The 15,763-nt window shown below is 39.2% G+C and overlaps 1 protein-coding gene across 9 annotated transcripts in view; it reads left to right on the forward strand.

Moving 5' to 3' along the window:
• LOC18439606 (Protein kinase superfamily protein) overlaps window positions 1-15,763 on the forward strand; it is a 17,831-nt gene continuing 2,068 nt past the window's right edge. The window contains exons 1-9 of one of the 9 annotated variants that reach the window (XR_016052630.1): window positions 1-380; window positions 763-990; window positions 1,186-1,521; window positions 1,749-2,304; window positions 2,992-3,178; window positions 3,371-3,737; window positions 9,279-9,403; window positions 13,297-13,383; window positions 14,097-14,550. Coding sequence is in view for 5 of the 9 variants with exons in the window: in XM_088862647.1 (XP_088718773.1) it covers window positions 42-380; window positions 763-990; window positions 1,186-1,521; window positions 1,749-2,304; window positions 2,992-3,178; window positions 3,371-3,737; window positions 9,279-9,398 (2,133 nt within the window). In the remaining 4 variants the exon portion in view is untranslated. Of the gene's footprint in view, window positions 381-762; window positions 991-1,185; window positions 1,695-1,748; window positions 2,305-2,991; window positions 3,179-3,370; window positions 3,738-9,278; window positions 9,539-13,296; window positions 13,384-14,096; window positions 14,551-15,763 lie in introns of those variants that run through there. The other 8 variants (XR_016052631.1, XR_016052632.1, XR_016052629.1 and 5 more) reach the window with 8 other exon arrangements.

The following is a 15,763-nucleotide window of genomic DNA, read 5'->3' on the forward strand; positions in this document are numbered from 1 at the left end:
GCAAGAAGAAGCGAGAGAGAGCGAGCGGCACCGCCCAAGGCATGGTAGGTGCAAGTGCGATAACGCTCAATTGTGTCCCTCTTCCCAATTACGATGAGCAGAAGAGAAAGTTGAAGAAAGTCAGGAGAAGGGTGGTGGTGATTCGAGGGGCTCTGGTTGAGACCAAGGCCAGGCCCCTCCCTTCTTCTTCTTCTTCTTCTTCTTCATTGGAGCTCCCCACCACCAGTAACAGTAGTAATTATTATGCGGTGGTGAAGAAGAGTGTTAGGGGTCGATCCGATGAGCGGCAGGCGGAGACCAGGGCATTGGCGAGAGCGGTGGGTGCTTCCGTTTACAACCCCGAGCTCTTGGCCAGTAAGTATGGCTCTCAACCCCTCAAGGTGAGTTTCCATCCATTTCTCATCTCTCCCCCTTCCCTCTCTCTATATCTCTCTAAGTTCTGAATGTCTGTTTGTTTATTGATGAGTGCGAATTCCCTCCCTCGACTCAACATTTATTTATTTATTTATTTATTTCTGTTATGAAAATGGGTTATCCAATATGTCCATCTGTCCTTCTTGTTTCTTTGTTAGTATGCGTTGTTTGTGTTTTATTTTGGATTCAACGTATGCCCCGCCTCTCTCACTCTCAAAATATGTCTGTCTTTGTGGGATTTAGGATTTAATTGAACAAGTTCAAAATTGGGGTTGTCCCAACCCCCTTCTTCTCTCTCACTGTATTTAAAAATTTGATTCGACAATGAATTCTTTATTCTGTTGTTAGGTGTTGAGGAGGGCTCTAGGGATACTGATATCTCTTGGGGGTTTTTCCCTCAGCCTGTTCTTGGATCAAAGGAGGGGTCAGCTGGATAGCAACAAGAGGCTCAGAGCTGTTGAGCTCAGAAAAATCTTCACAAGATTGGGTCCCACTTTTGTAAAAGTGGGGCAAGGATTGTCCACCAGGCCTGACCTATGCCCACCAGAATACCTCGAAGAGCTCTCGGAGTTGCAGGTGAGACTTCCTTTTCCCCTGAAATTTAGTATCATTCCACCCATGATAACCTCTTTATGTTTTTCATGGGGGTATTCAAACTCATTCATGAAATTCATCCTTCTTTTAGTTTCTATTGAAAGCTAGAGATCAACAATTTATTCTTCTTCTTGTTATTTCTTCAGTAAGTTTTTATTCTTCTTCTTGATTGAGCAGGATGCTCTACCAACATTTCCAAATGCAGATGCATTTTCTTGCATCGAGAAGGAGTTGGGTATGTCTCTCGATTCCATATTTACGGTCATATCCCCTTCACCTATTGCTGCAGCAAGTTTAGGCCAAGTTTACAAGGCACGACTCAAGTATTCTGGGCGTACTGTTGCCGTGAAGGTGCAGAGGCCTGGAATTGAGGAAGCCATTGAACTGGACTTCTACCTGGTCAGGAGTCTTGGTTTCCTCATAAATAAATATGTGGACATATTCACCAGTGATGCTGTTGCCCTGATCGATGAATTTGCCAGAAGAGTTTACCAGGAGCTTAACTATGTGCAGGTATTCGTTTTCTCGTTATTTCTCATCAGATTCATCTCTTCATCGTTTGGTACTTGGTTTCAAGGTACCAGGATACTGCACCAAGAAACTTGTGTTCTCTTACGTTTCGTTATTCAATGATCAAGGGATTCAAAATAACGGTTCTATCATAGCTGGTACTTGTCTGAGCAAAGGTATTTTATTTGTTTTTTTTCTTTTTGTGAGGATCATACATTACTTTTATGCAGGAGGGTCAAAATGCTCTGAGATTTAAGAAGTTGTATGCAGACAGGGAAGATGTACTCGTCCCCAACATTTACTGGGATTATACAAGCACCAAAGTGTTAACAATGGATTGGGTGGACGGTATCAAACTGAACGAACAGGCAGCCATCGAGAGGCAGGGGTTGAACCTGCTGGACCTTGTAAACACAGGCATTCAATGCAGCCTAAGACAGCTGCTTGAGTATGGTTATTTTCATGCAGACCCCCATCCAGGCAACCTTCTGGCTACACCCGAGGGGAAACTTGCGTTTCTCGATTTTGGAATGATGAGTGAGACTCCAGAAAAAGCGAGATTTGCCATAATCGGTCATGTTGTTCATATGGTGAATCGGGATTATGAAGCCATGGCTCGTGACTACTATGCCTTGGATTTCTTGTCACCTGATGTAGATGTGTCTCCCATTGTGCCGGCACTCAAGAACTTCTTTGATGATGCTCTCAATTCAACCGTCAGTGAGCTCAATTTTAAAACTATTGTGGATGGGCTGGGGGCTGTTCTATACCAATACCCATTTGATGGTGAGTTTCCTACGTGTGACTTTGAAAGGCATTACATATCTTGTTCAATCAGTATTATAGAAGAAAAATAAATTATATTACTTCACTAGTGTGACTGTGATCTTTGAATGTTTGACTGTTTGATACAACCTTTTTCTGACACAATAATAAATGTGCAGAGCTCACGTAATATGCAACAGTTTCAGTGTGGTAGAAAACCCAATGGGTATCTTGAGTGACCACAATGACAGGATGTTCCTCACTCACATGAATGAAATTTGATTAGTTAAATATTTAAATTTTGAATAAATCTATGATCAACTACTGTTCAGGATGCATTATTAGACTCTGAACAAAACTCCAGTGAACTTTTGAAATGTGGATGGTTAGGTTTCTGATGTTTTATGAATGATACACTTTGGCATCCCAGCCTCAATTTTATTCTGCTGCAGTTCCAAAACAAATTTTGGCTTCAGCCCTATTATGCATCCTATCTTATAAATTTTATGTATACTTGCTGTTTCAGGTTCAGAAATGAGTCCATGCGTTTTTTTATGATAAGTGATAACATCTCATCTGTAATTTTCTGGGGAACAAGATATATCTATTCTATTTTTCTTAACACTTTCAAAAAAAAAAAAATTTCTGTTATCTCGTTTTCATTTGGTTATTTGAGGTGCTAATAGAACCCTGAAAATTATCTTGCAGTTCCTGCATATTATGCATTGATATTGCGGTCCCTCACAGTACTGGAAGGCTTAGCTCTTTATGCTGATCCGAATTTTAAAGTGCTTGCTGCATCATATCCTTACTTTGCTAAAAGGCTCCTCACAGATCCAAATCCATATCTGAGGGATGCTTTGCTTGAGTTGCTGTTCAAGGATGGTAGATTCAGGCAAGTGAGCTTTTCTTTTTTAATGAATAATTATCACTTTTTTTTTCCCAAGTTATGGGACACAAACGGCCACATGATTTCAATGGATTTATTTAACTTTAAATTGGAGTGGCATCAGTTTGTGTGGTTTATACTTAATGTGTAGTTTTAATATGGATTTTTTTTATGTTCTTACTGGCTCTATTAATGTAGGTGGAATAGACTTGAAAACCTACTTGTTCAAGGAAGCAAGGATAGAGACTTTGCTTCTAAAGAGGCTTTACAACCTATTGTAAAGCTCCTATTGAGCCCTGATGGAGAAGAGCTTCGAAGTTTAGTCATCAAAGAGGCTAGTCGAGTTTCTGAAGCTGTTGTTATAGGTGCTGCCTTTGATGGTTACAAATCTTTACCTGAGCCCATGAGGAATTTAATTGCTAATGGTAATCCAGTGGGGTCCCTTAGAATGAACGAGAATGAAGTAGCAGACATGCTTGATCTTCGTGATCGAATAATTCGGATATGGAGCCTTTTGCAGTCCTCAGAGGGCTTTAATCCTGCCCTTTTGCAGCCAATTGTGCAGGTACACAAAGCAAACTTATTTTTCCAACATAGCTGCAATACCCCACAAAAACTTCTTTCCAAAGCAAAACTTCAGAATATCTTTATTGCAATCAAAGACTAAACTCCTCAGCAATTTATATTATATTTGCAATGGGTTAATGCTAATTTATTTTTTAGTAGCGAATTAATTGAAAATTAGTTCAAGTAGTCAATGATGATGAAGACCATAAAGGAAGTAGGGATACTAAAACATGGTGAAGACCATGAGGGAAGTAGGGATACTAAAAATCATTGTAATGGGACATGCACGGCCTATACAGGCAAAATATGAAGAAGGTGATGATGAAGAAGACAATAGGTAGTTGCTTGCATTTGGGCTGAGGTGAGTATTTTGCTTTGCTGGGTCAAGGAATGTGACCCATGGGGGTGCAATGTGGTGGGCATTGGCAAGTGAAATAAAGTGGTTGTGCTATCAAGATGGGAAGGCAATGGGTCGAAAAATATGAAAGAGATTTGTCTCCACATATGATTTGTCTCAACCAAGCGCAAGACCTTCACCAAGGGAAGAAATACTAATATCACATGCTTCACATCACGCCAAAAATATTTCGAAAGAATAATATCTCGTGTCTTCTTTCCCTTAACTTCTCTAGACCACTTACACCTACTCTACTCTTCTAAAGCAAACATAGACCTTAATGTGATCCTCCTCTTATACATGCTCTATAGACTAAGGTAGGCAGTGGCAAATCTAGTGACCTCAGGCCTCACTAGCTCTCTCTTTTTTGTAAACTTGCGCATCATGCTAAGGGTAAGTATGTGACTGTATATGAAGATTGTAACCTCCTTAGCCTTAAAAATAATTCCTTTAATAGGAAACAATTCACCAATTGCCTCAAGCATAAGATCTACGCAATGTGCAGCGCAAAGAGTCTAAAATATGCGAGGCCTCTTTTGTCGAAGCAAATGACCTAGCTAGATTGGGAGTAGCATTATCTATGACCACTTGAATTACATGTTCCTCCTCAACCTCTTCAATACCCTTATCAATGAAAGAAAATATATAATACGCATCATGAACATCATTGGAAGCATCGATTGAGCGCAAAAAAACTGTACCCGTGGGACAATTTACCTATCTTTATTAAGACGGGCCAAAAATTAAAGATAGATGGAATAATATAAAAACAAAAAATTGTACAAGATGCACAAACTTAATAAAGATACATACATGCCACACAAGTAGATTAAGCACATCAATTTAAAGTATTTTTCTGTGATGAAAAAACAATTTAGAGAGAAGCCCAAAATTTGAGCATAGTGTGGGAAAACCCAAAATTAGGACACATTTTGGGAATGCCCAATATTAGGGCACAATGTTGAGAGAGAAAGAGAGAATTTTCAGTCAGGGAAAAATTAGGGCACTATTTGGGTCTTTGGGAGGCCAAACTTAGGGCATTGTTTGGGCCTTTGGGAAGCCCTAAATTAGGGCATAGCTGCGCAGGACTTTAGAGTTAGGAGGGGAGAGAGAGAGATATGCATGGGGACTTAGGAGGGAGAGAGAGTACCTGTAATTTGGGCCGTTGAGAAGACGAAGTTGGAGCACACTGTAAAATAGGTGCAAAAGCCAAAGACATTTAACTCAAGGTTAAAACTTTTTAGTTTTTACCTTATAAGAGAGAAACAAAAACATTTTTGCCTGAGAGAGAAAGAGAGAGAGAGAGAAAATCATTTTTGCCCTCCATGTCTTCGATCAAAGTGTTGTTTTTCGGCCAAATCTACCCGAAACAGTTGAAGCAAGCCGAATCTGGCTGAAGTTGATGCTTTTTTCTTCCTTTTGCTTGGGTTTAAAGTGAAAAACCAAAGGCTTAAGCCTCTTCCGCCGCAGCGAAGTGAATTTAACAACATTGGGGGATAAGATGAGGGAACTAGACTTAGGAGGGTTGGCCATGTGCAGCGTCGACCTAGAACAACACTGGTTTAGGAGGGATGATTTGGTTCTAGTGGAAGGCTCTAAAAGGGCGAGGGGAAGGCCCAAAAGGATATGGATTGAAGTAGTAAGAACAGATATGGTGACTTGTGGTCTAACTGAGAGTATGACCGTTGATAGAGTATACCGGCGGAACAAGGTTTGGACAGCCTACCCCAAATAGTAGGGATAAGGCTTGGATAATGATATGATGATTCGCTCCAAGAATCATCCACAATTCGGGTGAGTCAACTCGGTAAGTTTTAAATTGACTCACCTGGTTGTTGCCCAAGTCCAAGGAACACCAATGAAAAAATTACCCAAAAAGGGGAAAAACAGGTATAATGAATTATATTTTTGAGAGCTTCAGATCTAGTTGATCCAAGGTCTCAAATATTCAAACAAACCCCAATTAGACATTATAAATCTCACAGATCTGAGATTTTTTTTTTTTTTTTTTAATCCAAGGCTTAGATTCCATAGAGGACACAAAGTAGACCTAGGGACAAGTTCCCAAGGTTTTCGAGGCTTGGGTTGCAAAGAAATTGCAAGGATGGGCAGTTAGATTTCCACCCCCTTCTATTTCGAACTTGGCGAGTCCTGTGAGACTCACTTGAGTCTGACAAACTGAGTCACTAGTTGGGGGCTGGTTCTAGTTGACCTGGCTGAGTCCTAGTTGGACTCAGTGAGTTCCAAATCACTAGTCTTGTCAAAAAAAAATGCACCATTCAATGGAAACCTAACTAAATATCCCCTCGTAGGGAGGGTGAGGGTGCCATATTAGTACTCTCTCCATGATGAGGGTAACTTATGAGTGATAGCTCCCACTTGGAAAGCCTTACTCAACTTCCCTCCACATCACTCCCGCTCCCATTTGGAAAGCCTCACTCAACTTCACTCCGAAACTTTTAAGTTCACTTACAATAAGCTGCAACTCATATACTTGACTAAGTATGGGCTTATTTTCAGTGAATTTAAAGTCAAGATAATTGGAAATAAAAAACCTTTGGTCACCTGACTCCTCAGTCTTGTATTTGATTTCCAAGTCTTTCCATACTTCCTTTGTTGTGGATAAAGACCCATACATGTCGAAGATGGGGTATGTGAGTGTGTTGAGGATGTGTCCTTTGCATACTAAGTCATCCTCCATCCACTTCCAGCGAAGTTTGAACTGCTTCTCTCGTTGTCGTGCTTGTTCCACCGTCTCTCCTTGTACTTGTGGTGGCTTCTCAGGCATAGGTTCGGTGAGAACATAGGCGATTTTGAGAGTAGTCAACAAAAATAGGAGTTTTTATTGTCATCTCCAAAAGTTTGATCCATCAAACGATCTTTGTTTACAGCTTTAAAAGACTTCATGTTCCACTCAGAATGTTGTCTGGGATTGTTGGAAATAGAGGGTCAAACCGAGGGGGGAATATAAGGATATAGAAAACAAAGGTTGTTTCAATCTCTTTGATCATAGGCGCGATATATCGCTTTCTCAAGACAACATTTGCCCCTTACTGATCAAAAATCAGCGTGCACTTAAGTTTCTATCAGGCAAATTTGTCCTTGGGATACATAGGAGCAGAGGATTGAAGTTGCCTTCTTTTTAGAGAGAGAAAGCTCACAAACACACTTAGGAGAACTGTATTGCTTCTTGTGTATCAAAATAGGAGGAAACACGTCCATATATATAGAGAGATAAAGTGTTCTTTCACTTTCACATATGATCTCAAAAGTCAAGAGTTGCAGCTATTGAAATCTAAACCGTCAATGTGGTGCATAACTTGCATGCAACAGTCACACGGTGACTCTTTGGGTTCTGGGAAAGTAACCGCCACAATGATCACATGTGCGTCCACAATTACACAGTGTCTTTTGGGTTCCAGTGACGTAACCGTCATACATCTATCGGAGGGGCACAATCACCGGAGCGCACCAATCCATTGCAGGACACACTATATGTGCGTCTTCACGAGCAAGGCTCTGTTCACCAGAGTGCATCTAACCACCATAGTCTCAATCTACCGGAAGGCCTTTAGATATTAATCCATCGAAAGGGTTATATGCATGCGACTATCTATCCATCGGAAGGCTTGTATGCCTACGACCACCTATCCACCGAAACACAATCCACCGAAAGGCTTGTAGTGGCAAAAAGTTGGACGAGCCACGACTTGGGATGCGCACGTGCTAGGACGAGGGGCGCCTTATGTGCCGATGCGAGCGTGCGTAGTGCAAAGTGCACCATCAAGCGCCCTCGCCCTTGCCTTTTCCCTTGCCCTCACCCTCGTCCTCGCCCTCGCCCTCGCCCTCGCCCTTGCCTATGCCCTCACCCTCGCCCTCGCCCGTGCACGTGCACGTTCACATGCTACATGTGCTCTGTATAGGCCTTCTCTTCTTTTGGTTCTTAGAACACAAGTGAACAAAATATTCTCATATATAAACAAGCTTTCCCTCTTCCACATCGTCAATGTAGATAAATAACCCATCACTTATCTTTGTACACATATAAAACGAACCCACATTTTCCAAAGCTTTACACTTTCCAAAACACTATGGAACAAGAGGGTCATTATTTTGAAATAACATAAAGTATTCTCAAAAGCCAAAATACAACAAAATGTGCCTTCTATAGAGGTTGGTGGCTAGTGTAACGTGAACACTTTGCACTTTACTTGGTATCGTGTGTCAACAACACATGTCGCTTAGACACGTGTCGATACGCACAGACCGTCATAGACACTTGTCGTGTGTGCGTGCGTGCGTGTGTGGGTGGGTGTGGGTGTGGGTGTGGGTGTGGATGTGGGTGTGGGTGTGGGTGTGGGTGGGGTGGGGGGCATGTCATGCGTTCAACTAAGGCCCAGCTCTAGTCATACTTGCGTCCTTGTTATTCATTTAGCATTTTCTTAAATTGCATGTATGGTGTTTTGTATGTGGAAATTAACAGTCATAAGAATTTAGATGATCGACTTAATGGCAATAGTTAATTGTATTGGATTAGGTCCGCATATATTGCTCTAATATGGTTGCTAATTTTGGGTGGTGTGTCGAGAGTAACCCAACAAAATTTAGTTGTGTAAATAGTAATTCTCTAGTTCCACTGTTCAAAGATTCTGACCATGAAGCACATGAAGAAATTTGCGCAAGTGTTGGCCATTAGATGTGGAAAGGATGGTAGCCTTGGTGAAATTTTTCATGGGTTTTTACATCAAAGAAAGAAAATCCAGGGACTTCATCATGAAAAAGAATCATGGTGATTACCAATAATACAGTTATTACATCAAAGAAAGAAAATCCAGGGAGTTCATCATGAAAAATAATCATGGTGATTACCAATAATACGAAATCACCATTAAGTATCCTTGGTAATAATAGATAGTGATACCAAAGGGCAATTCCCTTCCAATATGTGCCCATGAGGCTTATTTCTACCAAGTGTTTCATGATTCTTTTGATTTTTGAGCAAGTTGAAAATTTGTTGTAGAATGTGATGAGAGAGGACGAGTTTGCTTGCTATCGGTCTCTAATGTGTGTGTGTGTGTGAGATAGACTGCTTTCTTCTCGCGTTACGAATCTGATCTTTAAACTTGGCATCATCATGTGCAGGTCCTCCAAGAACCCGAAGCTCGAAACCTTGGGGGCCGTGTTGTCGAGGGAGTCACGCAACGGCTTGCAGCACGGTTACTGCAGCAACTTCTCCGGCCCCCACCCACAGCCCAGTCGTAATACATGTACGCATTCTCATCTTCATCATCGTCTCCATCTTAAGGAGGTCGTTACAGTAAATGTTCAATCAATGTATGCCATTCTTGGAACAATGAAGTCTCCATTCTTTATTCAATCATTTGTAGATCTGACCCAGAAAAGATTTCCAAAGGTGTTCAGGCATATGTAGGAATGAGTGTGTGTGTGTGTGAGAGAGAGAGAGAGAGAGAGATTAAGCAAAAGCCGGTTGTGTAACCTTAAACTCTTTGATGTTCCTCATACACACATCCACTTAGAACCAGTTCGAACCAAACCCTAGTCGAAGGGAATTGGTGTAACCTTTAACTCTCTGTTATCAGCATGATCGATCTGTTTGGGGAATTTATGTGTCACAAAATGGGGAGGATAAGTATGGGAGTTTGAGACGAATGGGGTCTTCTCTATAAGATTGGTTTATTCTTTGCTTTTCCATGACCGGATTAGATAGTCAACCCAATTTGAACAAAAGCTGGAAGTGGACAGTCCCACATAAGGTCCAGGCCTTCATATGGACTGTGATGCAAGGTAAAGCTCCCACTATTGACAATCCTAGAAAGAGAGGTAATCTTATTGTTAATGTTTGTATTTTTTATGAAAATGATGAAAATGGAGATCATTTTTCTCTCTATTGCCGCCCTCTCTCTTTGGTGTTGGGCGATGCAAAAGTAGGAGTTTATTTTGCTCTTCCATCTTACCTATAGAGATATTTTGCACCAATGCAAGATTGGTGGCATGCCAAAGGTAGGAGGGGTGATTTGGGACATATTTCATGCTGCCAGGAACTGTGGTTTGAGAAGAATAGGAGAGTTTTTTATGGGAAGGATTAGCGAAGAGAATTCTTTATAAGGTGTGGAGCTGGTTTAATGAAGGAGAAAGTGTATCGATGGTGAATATTGAGTTGAATTTAAATAATCTTATTTTTATGAGGTATATCAAGGTTAGACCTGAGAGGTAGATGGGTGCCACTTGTGGAAGGCTGCTGTAATTTAAATTTTGATAGCTCATTTTTTAGAAATCCAGGTGGGGTTGGGGTTGGGGTTGGTGTTGGTGGTGTTTGTCGAGATAGTATGGGCAATATCTGTTTCACAGGCCCATGTTGAGAGGTCTCAACTAATCATATACTGAAATTACTGTGCTGCTGCAAGGAGTCCTTGTATGGAAGGAGAGGCAGTTGGGCAATGCCTTAATAATAGAAGGGGACTCATTGAATGTTTTACAAGGAGTCGTCTAGGCCGCCATGGATGCTTTGTGCATTGCGATTGTAGGTTATGGACTTAACCTCAGTCGGTGACTTTCCAATATGTGTATAGGGAAGCTAATGTAATTGCCATGGTTTGACAAAGAAAGGTTCTGTTCTCTATTTCTTAATTGTATTGTGTTTACTGTTATAATTGTTGAGATGTAATGTTCCAATTAATCAATAAAAATTAGTACTCATGTAAAAATAAATAAAAAATAGCACTAGAAGGCTTCCTTGATGCAAAATATTTTTGGAAAAATTATAAAAACCCATTTGATTCAACCTTTTTTACGACCTCTCCCAACTAATGCTTTTTTCGCAACTTTTACGTCAAAACAAATTTTTATAGCAAATACCTCCAAATAAAAAAATCATAGTTTTTGGGATCAAAATGCCCTCCCTTTAGTCGTTGAATGCATCCGACGCTTGCAAATGCGGTCCGGCAGATTGTTGATGTGGTTCGGTAGTTATGAAGCCTCCAGCACTTGTAAAGGGGTTTTTTAATAATTTTCCCAAACTTTTTTTTTATTTGGGAGTCATCATTCGGATAACGGCCAAAGGAGAGGAGAGCACTTCTCTCTGTAGAAGAATGGCGTGTTCATCTGTGAAATATCGAGAAAGCTCGAAGCCCAGAACGTGAACCAGGCGCCCCGTCCAGGGTCATCTTTGAAATATCGAAGCATAAAACATGAACGAGGCGCCGTGTCATCCGCTTATCCCTTTTGTCCATTGCGTTCAATTTGACCAAACTTTCGGCAGGCTTTCTCAATCAATCAACTGACCACTTTTCCTTATAAAATCTCAACCCTATTATTGGTGAACAATCAACTTCATTATATTTTTCTTTTTTTTTAAAAAAGCCAAATTATCAAAATACCTATACAAGATCATCAATTTGACAGTTAATATATATTGTTTGATTTTGAAATTTTTATCATGTGTAAAATGTTAAATAATACATCTTTTATGGGTAGTTTATTAAGTTTTTTTTTAGTAAATTTTTTTTTAAAATACCCTTGGGCACAAATCGATTCTTTAAAATCTAGTTTTCATTAATTTTCAACTTGCTTTGTCTAATCATTCTTTAAAAGGTGTGGTTTTTATAGTGCCGAGGCTCTAAACAATCAAAATAAAGCGCACCTTCAAATAGTGTCAAAAAACTGTGGTTTCAATAATGGAAATCGTTGTGATTAACCTTAACATATATTTTCATGCCTAATTATAAAATTTATAATCAAGTAGATCTATGAAAACTTGAAAATCTTGAAAATAGACTGTCCAAAAATGTGTTACTAGATGTACTATTTCCAAAATTTGAAATCCATTTTTTTTTCAAATTCATGCATCTTGATGTCAAGATGATCAATTTGAGGATATTTGGGCATCAAAACAACATCTTCTAGTGAAATTTTTGAAGTGGGCTCTAATTTGATTGTTTAGAGCCTCGGCTCTATATAAACTTTTCGCTTCCTTAAATATACATTTCATATTTTATTAACTTTTTTAATATATTTTTTATGTTTTTAATACTTTTTTGTCCGCCTGGAACTTGCCCAGTTAGAACGGTTGAACTGACCAGTTGACCACTTAGGCTGGCAGAATCGCTTTCGGGCCCATGTCTAGTTAACCGTTCCGATTCAATTTTTCCTACACTAGTTGAAATTATAATTATCAAATTGAAGAATAATAATATATAGGCAAACCAAAACATCGGTAATAAATTGGTTTTATTTTAAAAAGTCAAAGGAGAAAATCAGGTCAAATCGCCCAAAAATACGGCAATTTATAGCATCGTGAATGTTTTAGACTTGGCTCAAAAAAATTGAGTAAACAAATCGGACACATAAAATGATATAATATAGGATTATGAATTGCAATTATTCTATAGATACATCAAATCTATTGAATAATAATTTTATGGCCTTTGAGTGATACAAGATAATTTTTATCAAAACTCTCAATAAATCCAATAATAATACTAACTCTGTTGTCACAGTACAAATCATATAATATATTTATTGGGAGCATAAAATGAAACAACAACAAGAATATTAAACACAAGAACTATATGAGTAAATAACATGAACTGTAAACCAAAGTATATGACTCCACTTCGTAGAAAAAAATAAAGAAGACTTCGAGAATAGGATTATAATTAACTAAAATAAAATATAAAGATCCAAATATATAAAATAATGGTCCATTCAAATTGCTATGTTATATACACTACTGAAATTAAAAATAAAAAATAAAAAATCAAAATATGAAATTCATTAGACTTCTCTATGCATAAAAAAAGCAACAAAATGCTTAAACAAATTCGATTCTCACATTTATTTCTTAGCTGCCTAAATCTTTGGTATTATTGAATCTCTTGATTACTCTGTATTGATGATTGTATAGCTCACTTTCCTAACTGTAGAGATTTACTTTAACTGTCCTAGTTTGTAGAGATTGATTTGGCCATATCTACTTTTCTAGTTGATAAAGATTCACTTGGCCATATTTGTAATCATGGGATATTGTTGTATATTTTTATTCCAGTTGTATATTGTTATATATAGCTCGATATCAATAGAAAAAAGCATCAAATTCTCACATCTTTTTCCCATTTACAAATTTTACGTGGTATCGGAGCAGTAAAGTCCATAGCAAACCTGCTTGTCATCTCTCTTCTTCACCTTCAAGCCATGGCACACAATGGAAACAATGCAAACTCGCAATCAGGTAACGAGTCTCAGTTTTCACTTGAAAGTAGTAATGCTTCTGCCTCCGACTTATCTTCTCCTTATTATCTCCATCACTTTGACGATCTGAGAATCGTACTTGTCTCTAAACCTCTTTTTGGAGACAACTACAACGCGTGGAGAAAAGCCATGACCGTGGCTCTAGAAGCAAAAAATAAATTGTTCTTTGTAGATGGTTCATTTCCCAAACCATCTGAACCACTTACTGCTATCAAGACGGGAGAGATGCAACCACATAGTGGTTTCATGGTTACTCAGTGTACTCTCCAAAGATCTTGTAGATAATGTCGCATATGCGGACACCGCATATGAAATTTTGATAGATCTCGAGGACAGGTTTTCTCAAGGAAATGGTCCAAAGATCTATAATCTCAAGAGGAAGCTCTCTACAATCCAATAAGGGCAGTCCTCAGTGGCCTCTTACTTTACTTTTATAAAGGCCATCTGGGACGAACTAGCCTCGTACGCGAAAATTCCTACTTGCACTTGTTGATCGTTTAAAAAGATGCATGCCCAACAACAACTCGAACAAGTGTACCAGTTCCTAATGGGACTGAGTGACTCGTTTGGGACCGTTCGTAGTCAAATCTTGGCTATGGACCCGCTTCCCAATATCAGCAAAGTTTACTCATTAGTCTTACAAGAAAAACATAAAATGGGAGCAAATTTGTCAACCCTTGCAAGGAGAAGCAGCTGCTCTTGCGGATCATTCAAATTTGGAGAAGAGAGGGTGTTATGGCGGAAAGAAGCCGCGTCCATTTTGTGAGCATTGTGGTCGTGAAGGCAACATCAAAGCAAAGTGTTACCAGTTATTGGGGTATCTTGTTGGTCATCCCAAGGCCAAGGATCAGCCACATGCTCATAACTCAGCCATGCAATCAGCCAACCATGGCCAGCAGAACATCAACTTCGGGTGTAGAGTTCGTTAGCAATAGTGCAGTTGTCTCGGGTTCATCTAAGATGAACTTTCCTTCCATAAACCGGAGCCATTATCAACCGTTGATGTCTATACTGAATGTTAAAACCCAACCAATTGTTGCAAATTTTGCATGTATGGAAGTTTGTCTTTACATTCCCAAAAACAATGATGACTCATGGATCATTGATTTTGGAGCATCCAACCAATTGACTTGTTCCACTTCTAGGCTATCAACTTGTGTTCCAAATCATAATGGTAAACATGTTGGCATGCTTAATGGTAGAACTACTTCCATTACTCATATAGGCCAATTCAGCTTGAGTCCAACTATTAGCCTAGATAATGTTTTCTATGTTTCAGCTTTTAGTTACAATCTTCTCTCAGTGAGCAAATTAACTAGTTCCATATACTGTGCTGCTATATTTTTCCCTACCTTTTGTGTCTTTCAAGACCTGAGCACGAGGAAGCTAATTGAAGCTAGTGAGGTGCGATACGGTTTATATCACTTCGTTTCCAATGTCCCTAATAATTTCACTGCCTTACCTGCTATTCAGAGTCATTCTATTGAGTTATGGCATAAGAGGCTAGGGCATCCTTCTCGGCACCGGATGTCTAGTTTGCATTTTTCAAATTTAAACTTTTCTCCATGTTCTATTTCTTTTTGTGAAGCATGTACTTTGGCTAAACAGACTAGAGTTCATTTTCCTTCTAGTTTTAATAAATCTAAAGACCATTTTAACTTAATCCATTGTGATATATGGGGTGGATACTCCACTCTATCCCACTCAAGAGCACATTATTTCTCGACTATTGTAGACGACTGTTCACGATGCACATAGGTTTACTTGATGAGGTTCAATTCCGATACTAATCGTTTTCTAAAGGTTTTTTTGCAAATGGTACAAACCCACTTCAATTGTCGTATTCAACATATTTGAACCGATATTGCAGCTCAATTCTTGTCTCACACTATGCAAACCTTTTTTCAGCAACGTGAGATCCTCCACCAGCGAACATATATACATACACCCCAACATAATGGCATTGTTGAGCACAAACTCCATCACTTACTTGAAGTGGCACATGCTTTGTGCTTTCAGGCTCATCTTCCCATTAAAATTTGGGGTGAATGTATTTTAACTGCGGCATAGTTGATAAATAAAATTCCCATACCGATATTGTCTGGCAAATCTCCATGTGAAGTATTGTTTAAAACTCAGCCATCTTATGAACACTTACGTGTTTTTGGATGCCAATGTTATACTCATAATAGTGATATTGATAAACACAAATTTTATCCTAGGTCTAAGCAATATGTTTTTGTTTGACTTGCAAAAGGAGATCATTTTACTGGTCGAGATGTGATCTCCATGAAGATATGTTCCTTTTTCAAAACAAAATATGGAACTTGAGACCATTCCCACGGTTCTTCCCATGCATG

The sequence above is a fragment of the Amborella trichopoda genome, chromosome 3 (assembly GCF_054954075.1).
Source record: "Amborella trichopoda isolate Santa Cruz 75 chromosome 3, AtrichopodaSantaCruz75HAP2 v2.0, whole genome shotgun sequence".
Taxonomy (NCBI): domain Eukaryota; kingdom Viridiplantae; phylum Streptophyta; class Magnoliopsida; order Amborellales; family Amborellaceae; genus Amborella; species Amborella trichopoda.